Here is a 26,496-nt window from a genome sequence, read left to right as displayed (position 1 = left end):
GACCTGTTTATTAAGGTTACTCTTTAAAGTTATGATTATTAGACAAGATAATTAAAGTAAAAGTATCAATATTATGTTGAAATGCCATCCCATAGATATAAACAACGTAGAAATTGGTACAAATTTGCATCTGTTCACTTTGTCATACTTTGAACGAATAAAATCGGGAATGAGAAATATAGGATAGTATTAATATTCATCGTTTAAAAGCTAGATGCTTAACAATGATTAGAACTGAACCACTAAGATTTATTTTAATCCATACTGCTCACTATCTTCTTTCAATTATTGGGTATGATTTTCTCATGGATAGCTGTTAGCAGGACGTAGCCTGGGTTAAAGCAAGTCCTTATCAGAGTTACGCTGGTGCACCTTAAGAAACTTCACATATTTACTAGGTTTTGAAAAGGGTTATAAATCAGTGTGAGGAATTAGAATTGGGATTTAGAGTTAGAAGTTAGGGCTAGGGTTTTCATCACAAACTGGCACCAGGTATTAATGCCAAAATGTTATTTAGCCATACGGGTAGATGAGCTTCGCACCAAAATCCAAGAATTCCTGTCTTAAATCTGATTAGTTCGTCCATAAATTATAGTCCCGACGATAAATGAGAAAGACTCCACAATCTTCTTGTGCAAAAATTTTAAATGTATTAACATTTTTCTTACTATATCGACTTAATTAATTTGTTGTTTTGTTTTGTAACATGATACTACTTTCCTGAGTTCTTAGCAGTAGTTCCATTTAGGCTTCAAAGGCCCTCGAATGCCCTGGTATGGCCAAGTGTAGGGAGAGTTAGCTCTTCCTCTTAAAGTGCTCGCACATGGCCACACGTATACAGTCATTTTTAGATAAGTCCTACTCACTGCTTTCTCACGACGAGGGTGTTGTTTACGAAAAGAAGCTGACGGAAAGCGAATGTTCGACGCTTTAACCGGGTTGGTGGACACGGGGCTTTCACCTAAAGGAGTTGGAAAATCCTGGTTCCAAACCAATGATACACATGTGCTCTAGGATCCTGAGGGAACAAATGGAGTATGAACCTATTGTCGGCCACCGGCTACCATGAAACTGCATCCCCTAACATTGCTGTACTGCGTTGTGGATTAGACCCGTAGGTCAAAGGCTCGAGGAGCGGCCCTCTAAGAAAACCATTTGCTTCTGTTTGGGCACCAGGGCATTAAACCAGCCCTCACACAGATAAATGACAACTGCTACTGACCTCATTGTTATTGTGTGGCGCACATATATTAGGTGCCCCCTTTTACCAATGTTTATGTGTTCAAGTAAATAAATGGATTTCAAAGACGTTTGTAAGCAAAACTGACATTCTATACATTCATCTGTCGTGTAAATCCTCTCGTGATTCATATATATCATAAACAACTTACTAATTGGCAATTTTATTTTGAAATGTACTAGTTTGTGTGTTGTTGATCGGTGTTTTCATTTTCGACTTCCTCCATCATATTTACTCATTGTTGCTTTTTTTTCATACGTAATATTTATTTAAAGATTACATAGAGATTGTTGTTCGGACCACCCACGTTTCTTGTTCTCAGATAGATTTGATGCTAAAAATAAAGTAAGGAGATGGTTTATTGAAGTTCCCTATGGAGCTACTGCGGGGAGTAAGTTGTCAAAATTCATCTCACTTTATAATTTTGTTTATTTAATTTTTGTGTATAGAACACTTAAACTAGATTATGTGAATAATAATGCAATACAATTGTCTTATGTGTAATGTTCTAAGGACGTATAATTTTCAAGCATTCTAATCGTCAGTGAAGTAAACAAATACAAATCAAGCGTACAAAAATATGAATTTGACTTGGCTCAACCAAAATCTTTAAGCGGACTGTTAATCGATCCAATCGAAAATGCTAGATATTACACTTTTGTTGAACATTACAAAGACTATTTATCCTCATCCAAAATATTGATTTATTGTAAGGTATAAATGACTAAAAGAAATAAGCAACAAATTATTAACGGGATTAAAATGGTATATCAGTCACATGACTGTTTACATTTATATTAGTTCAGAGAAGAATAGATTTTCATGGGAAGCGTGTATAGTATACTACTGCTACAAAAATAATATATGTAATATCTCATTCCACCATAGTCTTAACTAATCTTTCTGCCTTCCATAATCTATCATTTTTGTGTTTTCTACTCCCCTCCAGTTACTCTTCACAACTATTAATTACCCATTATTACAACTTTTATTGACTCTGTTCTTCATTCATATCAGTTGAACGAGTATTTTCACCTCAACTTTCTTCATTAACAGTTGTATTATCATACAACTTCCTTTCAATATCAGATTTTTATGAAGCGATTTCTAACACGATACCACTCCTAGTATTTTAAAAAAAATTCAACCTTGTCCCACTTTTTACTGTAGACTAATTTTAATGAGTCCCGCGTGCGGGATCATAGGTGCTCACTACTGAAGAGTCCCATACTAGGACGAAACAGCCTTTCACTGCTTTCAGGTTTTTAATGGTGGTCTAACTTGGATAGACCCGTGAATTCAACTGTTAAAATTACTACAATCTCCACAAATCCCCATTCTGAGAATGAATTATTTGTAAACAGGATTGTAGGACTTGTGTAAAAATGAATTTATCGAAAAGAATATTTTCTTCACTGAGAATTATCTTTATTCTTCTTCTTCTTCTTCAAGGATAGCATTATGTTATTTTGTACTTGTATGACAAATCCAAAATCTATGTATATTAGTGTAGAGTCATGATGTAAAACTGATTGAGACGAAACATCTCATCAACTAATTTTTATTTTGATCTAATGTATCATCTAATCTTACAGGTTTTCTTTGTCTACTCTTATTTTTCTAATTTCAGTTTTACGTTTAGCACGGTTAGATGATGATGGAGATAAATCGTGTGAATTTACGATTACTATTAATTCACCATGTATTGGTATGGATTCGGATAGTCAAGAAATTCGATGGACATTTGTTGAATTAAATAAATTTGGTCAAACTAAATCAACTTTAAAACGTATGTGTTTAAAATAACTGAGTAAATATGTATATAACTAACTGAGTTTATTCGAGGCATCGCCGATGTTCAATACAAGTGTCATTTCATTTTTTTGTCGGTCTGTTGAAATTCATCTAAATTTGAAAACAGTCATTATATCAAACTTACATCAGGAGTACCATTGAAAACTAGGCAACACTGAACATTTCATGTTGTGAGACGAGAAGGTTTTTCATTATGAATGGACTGAATTTTTAAATGCGAACTATAGAACCTCGATTTATTGATCAAAAGTGTCTTACTTTTGCGATATGAAGATACTCACTTCTCATAAGTCCCAAATTGAGATGAATTGTTCATTCAACGTTTACTAGCTCTAAGCGATTAAATGTGCATTTTAGATTGAGCAATTATTAGTAAAGTACTTGAAAAATGTAGAAAAGAGGTTGAAAACTGAAAGTATCGTTCATCAAGTCTTCTTCGTCATGGAGTGATAAAACATACAAACTTCTTTTAAGTAGAAACCCAAAGGTTAGTGTTTCGAATCGATATACCCTCCACAATTTTTAAAAAGTGAAATCAAACTCCTTCAAAAATTATTATGAAACATAATAAGTAACCATAGCCGTTCTTTTTTTATATCCAACACATGACCGGCATGTATTGACGTAGTTTGAACCTTTACAAACCATGAAAGAAAGATAGTCGCTTGCTCATCTGCCTAGTCGCGTGTTAATACATCAAATATATCAATCATTGAAGATACAATGTAATTCCTAAACATTACTGGAGTTACCCCCACGTATAAAATATGAAAAGGTTATATCTCATTATAAAGATCCATTACGTTTTGGTTCCAATTCACTTCATGATATATAGTTCTTGAAAAAGATCTATCATTTCACTCAATGAACTCAAATTGTTTTGTTTGTTTTTTGATGTTTTCATCTTGACTAATTCTTTTTCATTCTGCTTGTCAATCATCTTGTCGGCATTATTTTCTATGAAAAATTAGTATCGAGTTAGATAAACATCATTCGTGAAAAAGGAACTTCATTATCAAGTCTAAAATGACAATAAGTGGAATTATTATTATTATTGTTATTATCATTATTATTTACTCATATTTCTCGATTTAATTTAGAAATTACAAAATCCCCTTACTTCCTCTGCCTCCCTCTCTCATTTTCCTTTGTTTCTTTCTATAGGCAATGATAAATATGGACCATCATTGAGTTCAGATGATTTCGACTGTGCATCACAATTTGGATTTCCTATTAAATGGGAGACAGATTGTTTAGAATTAACTATAGCACAACATTGGGGATTAGAAATGCCAGCTATTGTAATTGGTGAATTGTATTTTCGTGGTCTTGAACCAAGTCTTAAAAACATTGTATTGGTAAGTTGCTTTTTATAACAGACTACTAGCAATAATTCACGGTACTTGATCATGTGTGACACATTCAACTCAATTATCCAACTGTTCACTTGGTAACTAGATTAGACTAAAATGAGAGTTTATAAAAATACGAAGCATTTAGTAAGTTGAATTTAGGGTGAAATAAACCTCACAAATTATGATCATCATTTATACTTAGTGCAGCTGAAATCACTGGTTACTGTGCTTGGGTAAATCTTTTAATTTTCATATTAATCAATATAGTCCATGCTAAGTACAAGCGTGTTACTTCATTATGTAGGAGGTTTTTGAATGATTGACAAAGCGAGTTTTCAATTGTCAACATCAATGAATAGATTGCTAATTGATCAATGGATATGATGAAATGATGTAACCACGTGATGGCTAACCACAAGAACGAATCGTTTATGTAAGCCCTTGATTGACTAGAAATTAAGGATGAGATCATTAGCCAGATGAATAGGTTTTTTATATGTAATCAAATAACATACTTATTTACAGTATATGAACACACAATGAACATGGTAAAATGTTTTAGGCGTTAAGATGGAATTAGTTTGTAGGTTGCTCATTTCCTAATCAATTAAAACCTGACTGTTAAGTCTTGCCCTTTCAACATCCTATCCAAAGTTTAACTACAGAGTAACAACTGCACGTAAATAGTTGCATTGATTACGAATAAAATGACCCTCAATTATACAGCGTATCGGCTTTATTATTCTAATTGTGATTCTTAAAATTAAACTCTTGGTGGAAGATTTTATCAAATAAATAGTAGAAATGTGACATCTATGCAATATTTGGTCGTTGTTTGAATCTTAATAGAATAGTGAATGATAATAACAATAACTCACCCATCGGCTGTGATGAAATGACTGGTTAATTGTGTTGAAAAAGATTAAAATGCTACTCTTTGCAAGCGCTTTTATACACAGTAGGACAAAATACACCTGATTACTGATGTGTACTTAACATAATAATAATAATAATAATAATAATAATAATAATAATAATAATAATAATAATAATAATAATAATGATAAATCAAATCAAGGAACTCATTCACAGATCTTCAAGTATAAGGTGTTTGTTATTGAGTTCATCGTCCAAACTAAGTTAGATAACCATCGAAATCCAGGAATCACTGGATAGTTGTATTGTTTCAGTAGTTCATTCTCTAGTAGTCGACATCCATATCCTCACTTGAGATCGAAACCAGAATGCTAGATTTTTGTAGCAAGCTCTTAAACGCTAGGCCACTAAGCCGAAATCTAATAGTTAACATATCTAGATTATAATAGACTATTCTGTTGGTTTGACAATCATAAACTTTCGAACTGTCAAGTTTATTATCATTCTATGTATTTAATCTATTTTATTTTTCAGAATACAAGTGATCGTTATTGTCGTATCGGTTTACGTTCTAATTTTATTAATGAATCAATACAGCCGGATATATGGTTAACTCATTGGTGTTTACCTGTCAAGTAAGAAATAATGAACATTTAAAATAATTATTTCAGAGAGTTTTTGATTATGTCTTATTGTATAAACCATCTATCCAATTAATTACTCTAATAAGGTCATAAAAAAACACCATTTTATAAAATCTAAAGCACATTAATTGTATCCCCTTTCAAAACAATACGTATGTGTGATAATTCTATTGTTTATCTCTTCACTTTTCTAAACATCACTGAGTGTCCTGAGCTGGAGTACTTCTCATACCTCATTACCTCACGTTGTTGTCGCACAATGTTCTTAACCTCAAATGTTTTGTCAGAACTATGTTCACGGGAAGATTTCCAAAATTTAGTTTATTAACAGTTATCTAACTAGTGAATCACCAATCTATGCAGCATAAAAACCGACTGCAAACATTCTATATTACCATCAACACTGAATATCAGCCGTCGTCATAGCTTTGCACCATGTTTACAACTTTCATGATTCTTACTGAAACTCTTGATCCCTTTGAAAAATGCTTTTATAATCATTGAGGTTTTATAATTCACTGTAATTTTAACCACATCATTCATTGTGTAAAAAATTACATTTAATTGCCGGTTTTATTCCGTATTTCTAAGTTGTGTAATTATCACGCATTGATTTGTATCGCCACTTCATACTAACCCCTTATATATGAATAGTTTGAAGAACTCTCAATTGGTTCATTCTTTGTACACCATTGTATGATCTGCTACATATATGAATTAGGCTAAATTTTTGTTGTCGGTCATACTTGTGAAACTATGATTTGTACAGCCCCCAAAGGCCCTGGTACGGCCGAGAGTTGGGCGAGTTAGCTATCCCTTTCGAAATACTCTCACATTGCCAAGCGTATACAGCCACTGCTAGGGAAGTAATACTCACTACTTTTTCGTGGTGGGGGTGTTGACGAAATTGAGAGGACAAAAAGTGAATGTCCGGCACTTTAACTGGGTCGGAGATATGGTGGGGAGTTCGAAAACCACGATTCTTAACAAACAGTGCACATGGGCTTCAATATCCTGAAGGGACAAATGGCATATGAACCAATTACTGGTCACCGGCTACCATGAGACTGCATCTTCTGACGTTTCTCCACTGCATTGTGGATTAGACCTTTAAATCGAAGGCTCCGGGTGCGGCTCCTTAACAAAACCACCTACTTCGGTTTGGGCACCCGAGGAATATCACAGCTCACACACAAATCAAGTGACTTGTGTGGCGCATATGTATTCGGTGCCCTTTGTACCAATATTTATGTGTTCGAATAAATAAATAAATAAATGATTAAACAACTATATTCCCCCATTAACATATTCATGAATTTTGTATTCAAATTCCTAGATCGTTGTCTGTCTACTTGTGCTTTGTTTTGTCCTTCTTCAACAGTAAATTCCCTTAATGTAAATTAAACGTTTAAACATTTTTCCATGCTCTTCAGAGATGACGTTTAACATTTACCGCTCACGTGAATGCTTTTAATAATGTACCGTCACTGTTTTCACATTTATTTTAACTGGCTTCTTCCTTTGATCTGACCAGTAACTTTACGATTTTTTGTCTCTTTTTCTCATTGGCTAATAGATTGGATCTTTTTCGATTGTTGAATATCAAGTTCTCAACTTCCTTTATGTTGCTCTTGCTCTATATTTTGACTTCAAATTGAATTCTTGCCTGAATGTATCCACATGTATCTATATAAGCGAAGACACTAGTCGTTTTACAGGTAGATAGACGGTGTTCAAGTGGCAAAGACTGTAAAAGTGACTATTTCATTAGACGTAGTGTAACTTGGCTTGTATCCTTCATAGGCTACCTATATCTATTCAAAAAAGACTTAAGAATGTGGTTTTAATCATTGAAATTTCCTTATTTTGCCTTTACTAAAAATTTTGAGTTTTTTTATTCCTTATTTGTTTTTCAGGCCTCATGATTCGAAAATTTATTATTTAGGTCATGGAACAAATGAACTGCTTCCCAACGATTGTGGTTCGTATGCTCTGCGTTTAACATATCGGTTTAGTTGTGTATGTTTCGCTTTTAAGCTATTATTTAATTATTCATAGATAATCAACTGTTTTATTCAATATGTGTCTTTGCTTAACACATTTAAATGTGGGAATTAGGTCTTGTTTGAGAGACGAAACTATAGTCAAATTCTATACAACAGTGAACATTATGACTTATTAAAATAGACAAAATATTTCTGTACTGAGATGTAAAACTATAGATTGATACTGTAGTGAAAATGAACTCAGATGGGGATAACCGATTTGTTGTTTAATGCACAATCACACAGAGTGGTTTAGTAAAACATGAAAATCATACACATCTCTGAATATTTTCCTACGAGTTTGATTGTTCCTTCATTTCTGTTGTTATCTTGATTGATTTCAGTTTTCTTCTCTGTTCTCTTCATTCCACTCTCAGACACTACACTTCCGACTGGTGTTACATACTACTTATGTTTGCAAACATAAGGAGGTAGATATATTCTGTCCTCCCACTAAAAAATTTTAATGTCCATATCAACAGATGTCATTGTCTGAATACTTAATTAATATACATTTGTCTGGTTTAAAAGTAAAAACTTATACGAAAGGGAATTGCCTGAGTTCGAAATAAAAGTCAAAATACTAGGTTACTGAGATGCTGTATCACATAGATTCAGCTTGCAATCCATATCCAATCAGTGTTAAGATAGATAAACTACACTTCATACTGAACCATATTGTCTTATGTGAAGAATAGATTATGGCTGACAATGTAATCAAAGACACTCTTTTCATTCTATTTGGAACTTGTTCACTTTGGGTCTCAGACTCACTATCTTTCACTTCTTATCCTTACTAATTATATCTTTTATTCAATCTTCTAAAAAATCATTAATATAGAACATAGATAGGTCTCTACAACGATGCATACTTGATTTCACTATTGAAATTGCTACAAAGTTCAACATACTCCCTTATTACTTCATTTTTTCAGCCTTTCAAATCAGCTACAACCATCATTTCTTTGCCTTGGTTACAAGATATGCTTTATACCAGTGATTATTCAATTCATATATTTCATATTTATGATAATTGTGGCCGATATATTGGTGCTGGTGAATACGATGGAGTAAGTATCTTTTATGTTGTTCGGTGAAACATGATATTACCTTCAATTAATCTTGTATTGTTTGTTTGAATCCTCTCATTGATGTTTAGAACTGCAATTGATCAGACTCTTATTGGTATATGTGGATCCTGTGTGAATTCCCTCGATATTGCCTTAAGTCACAAGCTTTATAAGCAAAGAAAGATGGTGGCTAGTAGTGGAATCCAGGATGTGTGTTTCGTCCTATTTTGGACTCGTCAGCCAGATGTACCTGCATTTCAGAGTTGATGTTCACTCTGGCACTCGAACCCGGTACCACTCGCCAAGTTAGCCGATGAGCCACATACTTTCGTCATTAGCATTAGCTAGATCTACGTTATACTTTATCAACCATCACTCTGTTTTTCTTGCCTAGCCAATATATGTAATTAGATTGAAAAAAATGACTTGGGACATTGAGATTAAAATGTTACATCCATCCATAAATTCGTGTTTATCTCGTGTGTTTTTTATTCCAGCACCGTGAACAACGTCCGAAATTTACTTTCAATTTACAAAAGGGTGACTATAAAGTGATTGCACAGGTACGTTTACTCTGGAATATCATCAACCGGCGCTAACTTGTCATTATTACATTCCACCAAGTTATCTTAAATATCCTGAGCTTATCGATGTTGTTATGGAACAGTTAGCCAAAATGGAATAGCCTATAATGCCGTCCTTCATTACTTTTGTGGCCACAAAGATTTCTGAATTTGCACTCAATAACACTATATCTTTGTCGGAGTTTTTGTGATCTCTAAATTGATTAGATCCATAATAACTCCAACATCGTCATCCTGAGCTACAACCATTCTCTATCTTCTTACTATATCTTTACTTAAGGCAAATGAAGGAAATGACCTTTGCATGTCACCTAGAATCACGTATCTCTAACCAGTGAAGCTCTAAATTTCTGGCATTTAGGAATGATATAACTGTTGGAATGCATGCTGTATGAGGCCTTACCAACAGAACTCCATCAAGGTTCTGACTGTGTAGAACAATTCACCTTGATTATGTGCTATCGTTTTCTTTGACCCGTTAGTTGGCCGATCCGATCACAAGCAACTGTAGCTTGAGAGTCGATCAATTTAATTAGTTCTCTAGAAGTTGTTTCTCCGTCAACTTGTCAACAGACTCTACTCACTTAAACCACATCAACTGAAAAAAGAGTACTTCTATCAGCCCTAAAGTTCACAAGGAATTTACATTAGCAGTATCATTTATTTTTTTCAAGGTTATGATATAGTCCTTCTTTTTAGCATGATTCGACGGTGCATCTGCATTATTATAGTCTAAATTCTTCCCACCAGTCAGACTATATAGCATCACACTAGCAACCACATGAGCTCGGTCAGATAGCCGGTTAAGTATCCCGTAGGCTCTATGGTAACCTACAAACGAGCTCAGTATCACGCACCCTACAATAGCTTTGTCACTTTGTCACACAGTAGTAAATAAAATACAACATATCATTGATCTTTGAAGCACCACAAACGTGAAATGTTAAGTCAGCTCATATTCCGTTTAATATTAGAACACTAAGACCTTTAATCAGTTGCACATCAAAATCTTTCTTCTGTTTTTTTGTATTTGTTAGATTTGCCATGAAAGTGGTCCATCTTTAAAACGTGAACCAATCAAACCATTATCTGTCCCTTGTCCACCAGGGAACGAATTGTCGTATAATTTAAGTGAATACAAAAATGCTGATTCTACCGCGATCAATTCCACTTGGTCACCGTTACAATCATTACAAAACACTCCAATATTAGTAAGTTTTCGTTTAACTGGAGGAATGGAATTAGCTAGCGGTAGAAAAGGTGGTTCTTGTTTAACTGGACAAAGTGTTGTACAATTTGAATTCAGCTCATTCCCTTCATCGCTTAATTTGAATGGTACCAAATTTTGTTCAGCTATGGATCCTTTAACATCTGATGCAAAACAAACTACAATGATCAATCGTAGTGTATTGAATAATTATTCATCAAATACAATTACAAATGATCAACAAACAGATAATATTGAATCAAATCGTTTTGAATTAGTAAAGCGGTTGCCATGTCTTCCTAGTCGAGTGAACGCATGCGAAACAATTAGTATTTTTCTAGGTCTTACAAATGAACGGTAAGTGTTGTTATATGTTTATACAATTACGATCCACTAATTTATTTCAAATAATTTATTGAACCACAACAATTGAAGTAGATGTTCATTTGAGGATAACCTTCTTTTTTCAATGCTATATGTTTAACCCTTTGGAGCATTTTTCCTTCCATTAACCAGGTTGGTATTGCATTTAAAAATGTAATTTCTAATGGAGATTTTACTTCAATCATTTAAAGTTATCTACATATGTCTTCTGTGAATATACCACTGTGGTGCATCCCGAATTACCAGATGGAAAAAGCAAATCAAATGGAATTCAGAGCTTGAAATGAAATTCTCAGTGAAAACTACCCTCTTATATGCAGCATTCATTCACTATACCAATAGAAGTATATTAGATATTGTACATATCTTGAACATTCTGAGGTGAATGCTCTATCATATCCAAAATATTATTCGTCATGTCAACTTTTTTTCATGGAAAACTACTAACTTTCTCAGTTGTTTTCTTTTTAAATTTTATAATTACGACTTAATAATAAAATTTTAAACTTTTAGCGACTTATATAAGATTTCTGGATTCCCCAAAGCAACTTAGGAACCAATGATCTCATAATTAGGAAAACAGGTCTTAGGTTTCGACCCTGCTACTCTGAATTAAACAGTTGGCTAGTTAGTATCACCAGAATGGTGGCTCGGTGTTCAAGGCATTCGAATTTGAATCATTACATCCCAGGTTTGGATCCTACTCCACCCTCATCGGTTTGAGCGTTTGGCTAGTATCACTGTGCCTCATGCTTAGAGTGTGGCCTGAACAGAAGTATGAGTTTGCACGTGATAAATTAGTTGAAGTAAAAAGTTACTAGCCTTGATATGCAAAGGGTTTTTCTCAAAGCCAACTACATATACTTGTACATAACAAACACAATATTCCTGATTGACTGAAAGTAGACTTTCATAGTGTTGGCCTCCAACTCTCTGGTCTGCAGGCTAAGCGTTCGCGTGCAAGACAAAAGTTCCTGGTTTAGATCCTTGGTTGCGAGGTTGGAGACTCACACTGCTGAGGAATCCCAAACAATAGGAGGAAACTGCTGTCCGATGCTACCAGGTTTTCAGTGGTTGTCTTACTTTTAGTAACTGAAATTCACAAAGCTATATATATATATGATTCCGTTCTCATTAAAAAGTGACTCATAAATTAGTGAAATATTCGAAAGTATGTAGTACTTCGAAGTCTTTTTTCCGTTCTGGTTGAAAAATGTGAGCTGTTGATTCCTGATTTAACAACTAGTTGGTGTTTGGCTCTAGAAATAATTTAAAAATTGTAGGTTTTATCGTGCATGGAGATCTAATTGTACGTTGCTGAAATACTCCATACTATGAAGAAACAGATTACAGAAGCTTTCTGTTTTCAGTACCCATGCGATTATCATGACTACATTCCATATTCTTAGAAATTATCAGCATGTATATGGTGCTCTGGACTTTTTACTGATTATTCTACCCTACGATTCATGGTATGTGGCTGCAACAATTCTTTTACTTAGTCCTTTTTATTTCTCACCCTAAACGTTTATCAACTTTTTCAGTGGTAATTTATGTGAAGCGAGGGTTAAAGCATTTGACTTTCAACTACTAAGTTCCAGGTTCGAACTCCACTCCACTTATTTTTGTCTCAGCTATCGTTTACTATCATTGCGCCTCATACTTGGAGTGTATCTCATACCCAAGTACTAGGTAAATAAACTAATTTAGATTTAAGTAGGTACACTATACATTAATTCTTATTCCATGATTACAACCCGTTGCAAAGTTTTTTCATTCTGTTTATTTTCATGAAGGGAAAAATGTTTATAAGATTTCACTATTCTTCTGCATTCACTTTCACTAAACTAATATTGTTTCAGTTATTTTTTATTTTAGTATCAGAAGGTGTTTTGCGGAGATTGTAGTAATTTCAATAGTTCATATCATAACGCTCGGTTTTACTTCGTCTCATATTATAACGGTTGGGTTTCCACGTTACACATATGGGACGTTAATTTACCTTAAACGATTGATTATCTACACTAGATCCCTACCAGTGTCTATTCTACAGGACGTCAACACAACTCAGATCAAGAACACGTAATTAGCCTGACCACAACGTAAATATATTTTCACATCAAAAACCGACACAATCCACAACAATGAACAATCCATAATAAGTGTGTGTCACAATAATAAGGATAAGGGAATATATAACTTATCTGACACCTGTCAGACTATCTATATGTCTGACTAAGCAGACAACCAATCATGATCTTTCTCGCCCACACATCACTAGAACACCATGGAAGACCTGAAAGCACTGAATGGCCGTTTCGTCCTATTGTGGGACTCCTCAGCAGTGCCCATCCACGACCTCGCCTCGCGGAATTCGAACCCAGGACCATTGAGCTGGCCGGCATCCAACTGTGTTAATGTCTAGCTTCAACTCCTGGGTTCGAATCCTGCAAGGCGAGATCGCGGGTGCTCACTGCTGAGGAGTCTTATAATAGGACGAAACGGCCATCCAGTGCTTCCAGGTTTTCCATGGTGTTCTAGCTTCAATTGACTCATGATCTGAACTGTTGAAACTACTACAATCTCCACAAAACCCTTTCTGTTATTAATCAACATATGCTCACTAGTGACTGACTTCAAGAGGTATATTTTTTATTTGCATATTATTTCTCTTTTAATCGTTTCATTAGATTTTCTCTTTATAGGATTCAAATTAATTTTTACTATAGGGCTTTGTAATTCTCACGTTGTCTTTTCATAGCTTAATGTGTTAATGTTGTACATTTCAGTTATCCAACGTATATAGTACCAGGTTCATATTTTTCTGGAGCGATTGGATTCTATGATTCTAATTTATTACATAATTTAGTGAGTTTGTTGAATGTTTCACTTCTTTTTCGAATTTATTTCTAGTAGTTAAAATTGTTCGTTTTAATTTTTCTAAAGCTACGACTTTTGTTAGTCGATTTGAAAAGTTATCTAAACAGATAAACAATGGTACAAGGAGGCATCAGATATATGTGCACCACATAAAACATTCGATTTAAGCGAAGGCTAGGATTCTGCTCGGGTGCCCAAACCGAAACAGGTGGTTTTCTTAGGGGGCCGCACCCGGAGTTTTTGACCTAAAGGTCTAATTCACAAGGCAGTGGAGCAACGTAAAGAGATGCAGTCCCATGTTAACCGTTGATCAATAATTGGTTCATACTCCATTTGTTCCTACAGGATCCTGCAGCCCATGTGTACCATTGGTTTGGAGTTAGAGTTTTCCAACTATACTAGGTGGAATCTGTATATCCACGAACCTGGTTAAAGTGCCGAACATTCACTTTTCGTCCTCTCAATTTCATAAACAACAGTAATGCCGTGAGAAGTCAGTAAGTAGGACTTCCCTGGCAGTGGTTGTATGCACGTGGCCATATGAGAGCATTTGGAGAGGGAGAGTTGACTCTCGCCACTCTCGGCTGTACTAGGGCATTATAGAATTCACTGGCTTGAGATGTTATCCGATATAGCTTAGAATAGAAATTAGTAACGATTTTTTGAGATTCAGATCTAAATTAATGGTCCCATCTTAGGTACAACCTATATTTTTCTCTTTCGTTTTTTGCGCTGAATTTTGTCGTTTCATCTTTTAATCCATACACATATATACACTTATTTTTTACAGGTAACTTATCCATTTCGTTTAGTCATGGATAATTCAAACATATTGTCTTCAAAACCTACTTTAATTACAACACCGACTACTACTACTACTACTACTTCTACTAATAGCGCTACTTCATCACCTGTACTCCTCTCATCTTCCATACTATCATCTGATCATAATAATATAAAAGTAAAAGAACTTCCTAGAAAGTTATTAATCAGCTATATGGGTTTAGGTAATGAAGATCTGGAATGGATCCAATGTTTTGGTGAGTTATTCCTCTTCAACTCCAGGACAATTGAACATCAGTATAAAAAGAATAAAAATTCGCTTAATAATAATAATAATAATAATAATAATAATGGTGATTGCAAAGATATAGATACATCCCATACATCAATTCATCAAGATCATCACGAAGAGAAAATATGCCAGTTAGAAAAAACTCATGAAAAAAATATTACTTACCATAATTCATCATCGATTATGTGTGGAAACTTGGTGAATAATGTGAAAACAGATTTAACTGATGAGCGTAAAGGTAAGACTTTTTACTAGTCGTATTATCGATTATTTAACCTATATTGTCAGTAGGACGAGTGACCTATGTACCAGTTGACATACCGACTAGTAATCAACAATTATGACTTTAGATCCTATTGGCCCTTAAGCTTCCTAGAATTCAATGACCAAACAGAAGACGAAAACAGAAATCAGATCAGTTCTCAGTTGCACCCAGTTCCATCATGATTCATAATTCATACAATAAAATGCCTGAGATTTCTGAACATATAACAACACAATTAAGGAATTACGTGTACATAACTTCGTCATAAGTCATGCAAAACAAGAGCTATAGGAGACTAAGTCACTAATAATTAATCCAGAATGAAAGGATGGATGACAATGATTTGAAGAGCAAACGAAAGCTTAGAAATAGATGGATACAAAAATACAACAGTCTAAAGATTTGTTTATTATACAATCGAAATACCAATAATAATTCTTTGTATGATGTGGATCTCAAAAGTGATACTTCCACAGTATTCATCTCATTATATAATTTGGCTACTGTGGATCCTGAATGTCGTCGATTCGACAATTGGTGGTAGACTTGTTCAATAATTGTTTTCAAAGGGTCTCAAGATGAAATACGGTTGTGTTTAGATGTTACAACGTTATCATGTTTTCTACGGATAACAATCTCTCCTATTTTCTTGACTCGTCAATTGTTGTTCGTTTGTGCAGTAAACTTTTGTTGCTTATGAATAATATTTTCAAGATACAAAAGTGACCCTACACAATTACTTAGTCATGTAGGCTATTTTATGTTTATTTATCTGTTGATCATGCTAAATCCCCAGAAATTGCTTGGTAATCATCTAATTTCCGTAATTTTATTATGGAAATTTGAACGTCTCCTTTTCGCTCCAAAAGCGCCTATTTTTACCTTCAATTTGTATTCCCTATCTGGAAGGACCTTAAATATCATTGGTTCGCTTCCTCTTCTAGTGCTCTATTTTATGACGTTTTCCAAGGACATCTTTGTAATATATATATACGCATAAGTTGTGCACGTGTTCGTTCGTACTTCCGGCTGCTTATCGAATATATATTTTTCCCGGGTGAATCTGGTTTTTTCTTTCTAGTTAACAGAGCTGGAGCGCTGTGGAATAGATTGGCTTGTCCTGTTTTTGTGTTGCTGACTTTCGTTCCGTTCGTCGGTTTTAAGTGATACTGTAATCTCTTCAAACGTAGCAGTATCTTTTGTACAGAAATGTTATTGATTTTATTTGCATTTTATTCGTTTTTCAGGATGGGATGCTGATAATAATCCAAATAATTATGTAAATGACGTTGAACAAAAGGTAATATTGACCATTTTAATGTCATAGTTTTATTTGTTCATTGGTGTTTTAGTTCTAATATAGTTCTGTAAAATATAAGGTGTATTACGGTGACTCCTTAGACGTATCCTATAAATATTAAAAATATTAGTATTTGTATATTAGAAATAAACATTTTTGAATAGTGCTGTCCTAGCACTGACTAATACGCATGGACAGTCTCAAGCAACCTATACACAACAAGAACGAGAAGACTGATACTCTATACTTGACGGGTGGTCCAACTCTAACTAGTCCCAAACGAAAAGGAAAAAACACGATCAATGACCACTAGTGCAAGGTCGTTTTATATTTCAAGCATACGTACTTTGTATACAAACATAATTAACTACATTACATCATAAAATAAATAATTATTATATATGTTCAAGTCCAAAATTGACTGACAGTTGGGGAGACTATGAATAATAGATTGGAAATTAATTAAGAACTACGAAGAGTAAATCGTATATCAGTGATTAATGGGTCAATTGAAAGCTTACAATAAAAGGAAAATATGTATAATACTCCATAAATTAGTCCTGGAAGTTACCGTTCCTTTAGTCTTCATTCGAATATAACTGATCGTACTTTGGTCCGTTGATCTAGAATTTATCTTGCCATTATTAATATATTTATTATGAGTGTCTTTTACTGTGATCTTATGGTTATTTATTATTATTTCTATTGATTGATAACTGGTTTATGTCTATTAATTGATACATGACCTGATTACTATTCTTCTTCTAACAATCTATGTGCGTTTTTTTATCCTCTCTGTCCAATATTTTAACATTTTCCTAGTCAACCTCATTTCCGTACTTGCTCACATATAATAATAAGTGATATTATACTGCTTTTCAATTAATTTTTTGATGAACTTGTTTGTACATAGTTGGTCTGTGAATCTGGTTGGTTCGCATTTCGTTACTTACTTATTTACATCTGTTACCGTTGTAGAAAAGCATAGGCCGCCCACCAGAATTCTCCAACCAACTCTGTCCTGGACAATCCTTTCCAGTTGCTATACATTCTTTTAATGTCTGATTCCGATTCCCGACTCAATGTGTTCCTTGACCTTTCTCTTTTCCTTTTCCCTTCAAAGTTAGCGCTTGCCTCATGTTGGAGTTTGACAATCTCCATGATGTATCTCCTATCCGCCCCTATCGTTTTTTTCCTAATTTCCTCTGTAAATGGAAGTTGGTTTGTTCTTTCTTACTGTAGGCTGTTGCTGATGGTATCCGACCAACGGATATTGAGTATCTTGCGTTTGGTATTTGATACTAGTTGACATTTATCAACAGAGTGTATCCGTGTAATTTGATATTCTAAGTAAAATACAACAGTAATATCTTCAAAGTAAAGATCATACTACTCATATTTTTAAACTCAACTAAATACAGTTTCCATTTTAGGTTGCTTTTGTCTCATGAGAAAATTATTTACATTATAAGTTAACAAAATTACTGTCAGTTCTCTTAGAATTGGTTCAAATTTTCAGATTACTCTAAAAAAAATTTGTTTTCGTTATTTAGGCAGAGGTTAATAACTCGACGAAATCATCACCAAACGAATTAGATTCACAATCGTATGATCATAATACACTAGATTCATTGAATGTCATTGAACAAGATACGAAAATTTTGACAACACCCGACAATATTGATTTTAATGTCAATAATTCAAGCAGAGAAACGGTGTGCGGTCAACAAACACTAGAAGCAACGGCATCAGTAGTGGTAACACCACCACAATCCACCACAGAACATAATCTCTCAAATGATAACAAAAATCAAACATCATTCAAGGTGAAAAACTATAATTTAGATGAATTCAGTGCCATTCTTTGTAAAATTCATGTAGATTTATGTTCATTGGATAAACCGTTCATAAGTACCTTTGACGATTATGATGATGATAATGACGATGTTAATATTCGTAATAACAACAATGATTGGCATACTAATCTATGCATGCTTTTAGAAGAACGTTTCAAACTATGGTATGATATTGATTGTTTAATGAATGGTCGATTGATTAATTCCGATGAAACATTGAACCTGTTGAACAGATTTTTTGAATTCTCATCAATACCAACTATACAAAAGACGACGCAATTACATAATATGGATAATTCAAAAGTTTCAATTAAATCTTCATTGGTGCCTACGAAAGAGAATAATTTATTTTATCATCTATTGAATGTTTCATTACCATCTAGTAATAATAATAATAATAACTCAGTGACACCTATGAAGAAGAATCTCAAGACCAACACTTTAGCCACTACTGATGGTGCATGTCTTTTTGCAAGTTCTTGTAGTAATCTATCATTGAATGGTGAATATACACTATCGTCTCCTTTATCATCACAATTAGAACTTTGCAAATCTGATTCTTTGTGTAATCTTCTTAGACCTGAACCTTCTGGTGGGTGTGTTGTAAGTCAGTCTAATCAAGGAGTAGTCAAATCTGAGAAGTAAGTAAAATTTTTTTAGAATTGAGGACCTTTCTTCATATGTATTAGCAATAAGATTAGAATTTGTTGAAAAGAAAGCACTTCTCATTTGTAAATCCATGAATCGGTTAAGTGTTTCCACACTCATCTTTGAGGATCCTAGCGATAATATTTTGTAACAGATGAAGAAACTGTACTAGGTTTAATCCAAATATGACTAAACTATTTTGGTCATTAATCATGTTTTAAGTTGGTGTTGAACAATGTAAAGTTTATGAAATAACACTGTATATTTTTAAATGTATTAAAGTGTCCAACCACATCGAAATGTCCTTGAAGTCCAAGTTCTAAACAAAGACTTATCTGAAGAACGGCTTTACTACTACAAAATATATATGTAAAAAATTTTAATGTCTGAAACACTTAGCACAGATTTTTATTTCACTATTAATAAAAGTTTAGATTATTCCATTACTCATATTCATGACTGCATGTGATCAATCTCTGTAGGGTAATGGACATCCTGAACGAAATGTCTTTGTATATGTATTTTATCACACGTTCTGGTAAAATTAGATTGTGGCAAACAACAGAGTATAGGAAACATGCCTCGTCATATTTAAGGCTTGCTGACTAGATCTAGCTGTTCACACGGAGACTTGAGTTCAGTACGTTTTCCTTCAAATCTCTAATCCCGTTATCCACTGAGCTATTGAGTCCAGATAGCCACCAGTTTATTCAACTGGTCTGATATCGTTATTATTATATGTCCAAACATAACGAAACGCCTTGTGGAATGCCACAATCCAGTTATTCTATAATAAATCATTTTTCCTACCATTATGTTGTCACCTCAATAACGGGACTTTTTAGTGGCTCAGTAATATTTGACTGCAATTCGAACGTGTGATTATCGTTATCGAAATATACATGTCGCCAATCCTCGTATATAATTATCGACTTAAATCGCGTTAGTGAATAACGGAATTAAATAAGCCAAATACGAGAATGGACTTTTGGATATGTTTATTTCGTACAAAGGTTGATCGGAAAGCAATGCAAAACAAAATGATGCCCAATGGTGAAGACGAGTGAGCCAACTCAATTGAACCATACGTGAATCGATATTTTTACTTACTTACTTACTTACTTACTTACTTACTTACTTACTTACTTACTTACTTACTTACTTACTTACTTACTTACTTACTACTTACTTACTTACTTACTTACTTACTACTTACTTACTACTTACTTACTTACTTACTTACTTCACTTACTACTTACTTACTTTACTTACTTACTTACTTACTTACTTACACTTACTACTTACTACTTACTTACTTACTTACTTACTTCTTTACTACTTACTTACTTACTTACTACTACTACCACTACTTACTTACTTACTACTTACCACTTACTTACTTACTACTTACTTACTACTTACTCTTACTTCACTTACTTACTTACTTTACTTACTACTTACTTACTTACTTTACTTACTACTTACTTACTTACTTACTTACTTACTTACTTACTTACTTACTTACTTACTTACTTACTTACTTACTTACTTACTTACTTACTTACTTACTTACTTACTTACTTACTTACTTACTTACTTACTTACTTACTTACTTACTTACTTACTTACACCTGTTACTCCTCGTGAAGGAGCATAGGCCGCTCACCAGCATTCTCCATCCAACCCTGTCCTGGGCAATCCTTTCCAGCTCCTTCCAGTTGTAATTCATCCTTTTCATATCTGCTTCTATTATCCGACGTAATGTGTTCTTTGGCCTTCCTCTTTTTCGCTTCCCTTCAGGATTCCAAGTTAGGGCTTGCCTCGTGATGCAGTTTGACGATTTGCGTAATGTATGTCCTATCCATTTCCATCGTCTTTTTCTAATTTCTTCTTCAGCCGGAAGTTGGTTTGTTCTCTCCCACAAAAGGCTATTGCTGATGGTATCCGGCCAATGGATGTTGAGTACCTTGCGTAGACAGCTATTTATAAATACTTGTACTTTCTTGATTGTGGTTGTTGTAGTTCTCCAAGTTTCAGCTCCATACAGTAGAATTGCCTTGACGTTCGTATTGAAGATTCTCACTTTGATATTGGTTGAAAGTTGTTTTGAGTTCCATATGTTCTTCAATTGTAGGAATGCGGCCCTTGCTTTGCCAATCCTCGCCTTTACGTCTGCATCTGAACCTCCATGTCTATCGACGATGCTTCCCAGATATGTGAAGGATTCTACATCTTCCAGAGTTTCGCCATCAAGTGTGATTGGATTGCTGTTCTCCGCTTTGAATTTGAGGACCTTGGTTTTCCCTTTGTGTATACTGAGGCCTACTGATGCAGAGACTGCTGCCACACTGGCTGTCTTTATCTGAATCTGTTCACGTGTACGTGATAGGAGGGCTAGGTCATCTGCGAAGTCCAGATCGTCTAATTGGTTCTGAGCTGTCCATTGTATTCCGTGTTTTCCTTCAGATGTTGAGGTCCTCATAATCCAGTCGACCACGAGAAGAAAGAGGAAGGGAGAGAGTAAACAGCCTTGTCTGACTCCGGTCCTTACTTGGAATGCATCTGTCAGCTGTCCTCCATGCACTACTTTGCACTGTAGTCCGTCGTATGAGTTCCGGATAATATTGACAATCTTCTCAGGAACTCCGTAGTGTCGAAGAAGTTTCCATAATGTCCTCCTATCTACACTGTCGAATGCCTTTTCATAATCAATGAAGTTGATGTATAGTGATGAGTTCCACTCAACTGATTGTTCGACGATGTTCCGTAGTGTTGCAATTTGGTCTGTGCACGACCGATCCTTTCGGAATCCAGCTTGTTGATCTCGAATTCGGGCGTCTACTGCATCCTTCATCCGGTTCAGCAACACTCTGTTGAAGACTTTCCCTGGTATTGACAGTAGTGTAATGCCTCTGTAGTTTTCACATTTGCTCAGATCTCCTTTCTTTGGAATCTTGATGAGGTGTCCTTCTTTCCAGTCCATCGGCACTTGTTCCTCCTCCCAAATCTTTCTGAATAGAAGGTAAAGCATGCTTGTGGTTACTTCGACGTCTGATTTCAGTGCTTCAGCTGGTATGTTGTCGGGTCCTGCTGCTTTCCCGTTCTTGATTTGTCTGACGGCCATTCTAATTTCTTCCGTCGTTGGTGGGTTGACATCTATAGGAAGATCTGTGTGTGCTGCTTCGATGTTCGGTGGATTCATTGGAGCCGGCCTATTCAGGAGTTCCTCGAAGTATTCTACCCATCTGTTTCGCTATTGTTGAATTTCAGTGGTTGGCTTGCCTTCTTTGTCTTTGACCGGCCTCTCTGGTTTACTGTATTTCCCTGATAGTTTCTTCGTTGTATCGTAGAGCTGTTTCATATTTCCTTCTCTAGCAGCTTTTTCTGCCGTCGTTGCTAATTCTTCCACGTATTTCTTCCTGTCGGCTCTAATGCTCCTCTTCACTTGCTTGTTTGCTTCTATGTATTCAGCTTGTGCTTGGACTTTCTCTGCTCGTGTTCGGCTGTTGTTAATTACTGTCTTCTTGTTCTTCCTTTCTTTGATCTTGTCCAGTGTTTCTATAGAGATCCATTCCTTATGATGGTGTTTCTTTAGGCCCAGAACCTCTTGACGCGTTGAAGTCAATGTTTCTTTGATGCCTTTCCAGTTGTCCTTCATGGTAGTTTCTTCTTCCTTCAGTAGATCTTGAAAGGCTTGGAATCTGTTGTTGAGAGCTATCTTGAATTCATTGAGTTTGTCAGTATCTTGAAGGAAGGCTGTATTGAACCTTTGTATTGCTGTTTGTCCACTTGTCCAGTTCTTTTTTAGCTTCAGTTTTAAATTGGCTACAACTAGGTGGTGATCTGAAGCTATGTCAGCACCTCTCCTGGTTCTCACATCTTCCATTGTCCTTCGGAATTTTTTGTTGATGCAAATATGATCTATCAGGTTCTCTGTAGTGTGGTCCGGTGAGATCCATGTAGCCTTGTGTATACGCTTGTGTGGAAATATTGTGCCTCCTATGACCAATTTGTTGAATGCACACAAATTTGCAAATCTTTCTCCATTTTCGTTCCTCTCTCCCAGTCCATGTCGTCCCATAATATCTTCATATCCAGTGTTGTCTATTCCGACCTTGGCATTTAGATCTCCCATCAGAATGGTGAGGTCCTTTCTTGAGCATTTCTCTATGATTGACTGCAGCCGCTCGTAGAATTGATCTTTAATGTCGTCGTTGCTATCATTGGTGGGTGCATAACATTGGATAATATTCATTAAGATCCCCTCCTTCTTTGTTTTGAATGATGCTTTGATGATTCTGGATCCGTGGTATTCCCATCCTACAAGTGCATTTCGTGCTACTTTGGACAGCATTAGAGCAACTCCCTGAGTGTGTGGAGCATTTTCCTCTTCGTGACCGGAGTATAGCAGCATCTCTCCCGTAGCTAGCCTTTTCTGTCCAGCTTGGGTCCAGTGGGTTTCGCTGATTCCCAGTACTGCTAAGTTGTATCTCCTCATTTCCGTTGCTATTTGGCTGGTCTTCCCGGTTTCCCACATTGTTCTAACGTTCCATGTACCTATAAAAATTTTTGCTCTGGTTGTTAGAAGGGGCATCGGCCTCGTGGCTTCCGAAGGAACTCGGCTTTCACCATGAAGCGTCATAATTCTTCTAAATGAAGACCTTCTAACTCTCAGGGCAGAGTTAAAATGGTTTGAATTATTTTTTCTGGTAAGCGTTTTTTTAGCGAGTTAGTTTTCTACGGGATGGGGACGCTAACCCCATGCCCAACCCTCCTCCTTTACCCGGGCTTGGGACCGGCAGTAACTCTAGAAGAGCTACAGGCGGAGTTGAATCGATATTTATAGTCAGACAGAAATAAGTTACAGACATGTGGTAAGATAAAAAATGTACACGTATACGCTTACATAAAACAGTCGAGCTTGATAAGCGAATAAGCTTCAGGGTTGTGAAGAATGAATAGATCAATCTGTCCATAGGCCAGAATAACCTATATGAGCTCGATGTAATACCAGCCTCTACAACTTTACCAGGTTGAAACCAAACAAGGATGATATATTTCAATCACCAAATCTTTGCTAAGCTTGTGAAATTCATTTATCAACATCTTTTCCTCATTTTTTTTCTTTCAACAAGTAACGTAAAGAGTTTCTATTCATGTTCACAATACCATCTGGACTGACTTCATTAACGTTTTCTATCATCAAAATGTGTTTTTTGATGTTGTTGTTGTTTTTGTTTTTGTTTACTTTTCTTTACAGCAAGAACAATAATCAAAAACCCATGGGAATTAGTGCCATTGAATTCAAATTACGTCTTATAGATATACTGACTCGTTATGGTCGTCTTATTGCTGAACGTTTAATTTGTTTAAATTATATACATCAATTGATTTATACAAATCAATATAAATGGTCATTATATAACTTTATTGAATCTAAAATGACATGTTCAAATGATCCACTTGATCAACAATCATTACCATCATTATCTTGTATTGAATTAATTCAATATCTTGATCATATTTATGAACGTTTAATGAAATTAATTAGTCAAACAATCTTAAGTAATGATTCTATTGGATTGAATATTCAATTAGGTAATAATGCTTTACCTAATTGGCTTCTTCTATCAACCCATTGTACAGTTAATGAAAATTTATCATCAATGAATTATGGTTCAATTGGTGGAAGATTAATTACATTTTTTATTTTATATATGATAATTAAACAACAATATGCTGAAGCTATTTATTATTTTCTTCGTTTATTATATCAAGTAAGATTAATAATAATAATATTTCAATGCTTTAAATCATGTATTAATGTTAGCTAGATCATTGTTGAAAACTAGGAAACACTGGACTGAATGTTTGTTCAATAAGACACTTCACAGAAGTATATGTCTACGATTTCGCCAATTTAATTTCAAACCAAAGACCTTCAGTTTCGTTTGCAAATGCCTAATTTTGAGACCATTGATTTCATATCCGATGGCTCATATATTTAACTTTGGTTAATTAACGATATTGTACAACCATCTTTCATTATCTGTAGTAGATAACTGTTCCCAAAACACTGATCACGTCTTCTCAGTAGAACTCCATAAATTGTATCTTGAAGTTAGTCACTGGTAAGCATATGATTATTAACAGTATAGGGCCTTATGGCGGTCGTAGAGTTCTCATTTAAATCACTTATCTAGACCACAATTTAAAACCAATAAAAACTTATAACTGTTTCGTCCTCATATGGAGCTTCTCATTAGTGCGCATTCACGACCCTCCCACGTTTTCATATACGTCATTAACACTGAGTTCAATGACAACATTACTGTACTTATGCGTGCAATTAATCGCCCTACCCCACCCCCCAAAATCCTCATGTCTTTAACTGTCACAATCAGAATACTCGAAGGTTAAATGAATAGTCAACAATACACATTATTTTTTTATAGACTCATAATCTATGTGAGAAGCCGTGATCAGTGGAGCCAATCTGTGTCGGGTGTGAGGCAGTTACCCAACAACGACAATGGAAGATATTTGTGTAATTTCGTGGATTGGTTGAATTTAGATATTAACACCATTGAATGCCGACTCAGTAGTCTGGAGGTTAAGCATTCGTGCGTGAGATCAGAGGTCCTGGGTTCGAATTCTGTGTGCGGGATAGTGGATACGCATCTCTGAGGAGTCCCATACTAAGAAGAAACGACCATCCAGTGCTTCCAGGTTTTCAATGATCGTCCAAGATAGATCAATTCATGATCTCAATCAAAACTTTGTACTTTTAATTATTCCTCGATTACTCTCCAATTCACTTCCTGTTCTCTTCATTCCAATCTTCTACTGGCAGACATTCCCATTCAGATTGGTGCTACATACTACTTATATCTGTCAACATGGGTAGCATACACCACAGATAGACTAAGTTTCAAACATTCGACTTAGGGACTGAAAGTTGAACCACTTAACCACTGAGATACTATCGCACTCAATAAATGGATTTTTTCACATTTACACATTTATATCTGATTAAATGTTAACTCCAAAGGCTATATTAACAATTAACTCGTTGGAAGAAAGCTTCTAAATAAGGCTGTGTAAAAATGTACTACAAACCAGTTTTTTTTAAAAGTTATCTTTCAAGAATATACAAACTTGTTCACGAATTTCTTCACGCAGGACCTCAAAACGTAAACTATTATAGGTATAAATGTATCAAGTAATTTTCTGGATGACTTTTAGTAACTGT

General features: G+C 34.9%; 1 protein-coding gene across 1 annotated transcript in view; it reads left to right on the top strand.

The window, feature by feature from the left end:
- The window catches only part of TPP2 (tripeptidyl-peptidase II Tpp2), a 64,128-nt gene that overhangs the window by 27,682 nt on the left and 9,950 nt on the right, over positions 1-26,496 (top strand). The window contains exons 14-26 of the mRNA XM_035732351.2: positions 1,516-1,631; positions 2,871-3,029; positions 4,220-4,413; positions 5,821-5,921; positions 7,847-7,949; positions 8,911-9,045; positions 9,543-9,608; positions 10,667-11,193; positions 14,010-14,088; positions 14,891-15,413; positions 16,688-16,740; positions 18,294-19,237; positions 24,505-25,021. Of these exons, the coding sequence (XP_035587559.1) occupies positions 1,516-1,631; positions 2,871-3,029; positions 4,220-4,413; positions 5,821-5,921; positions 7,847-7,949; positions 8,911-9,045; positions 9,543-9,608; positions 10,667-11,193; positions 14,010-14,088; positions 14,891-15,413; positions 16,688-16,740; positions 18,294-19,237; positions 24,505-25,021 (3,517 nt within the window). The remainder of the gene's footprint in view (positions 1-1,515; positions 1,632-2,870; positions 3,030-4,219; positions 4,414-5,820; positions 5,922-7,846; positions 7,950-8,910; positions 9,046-9,542; positions 9,609-10,666; positions 11,194-14,009; positions 14,089-14,890; positions 15,414-16,687; positions 16,741-18,293; positions 19,238-24,504; positions 25,022-26,496) is intronic.

Source organism: Schistosoma haematobium, chromosome 6 (genome assembly GCF_000699445.3).
Source record: "Schistosoma haematobium chromosome 6, whole genome shotgun sequence".
In the NCBI taxonomy this organism is placed as follows: domain Eukaryota; kingdom Metazoa; phylum Platyhelminthes; class Trematoda; order Strigeidida; family Schistosomatidae; genus Schistosoma; species Schistosoma haematobium.
Note: the sequence above shows the minus strand (reverse complement) of the source record. Positions and strands in the feature narration are given on the sequence as shown.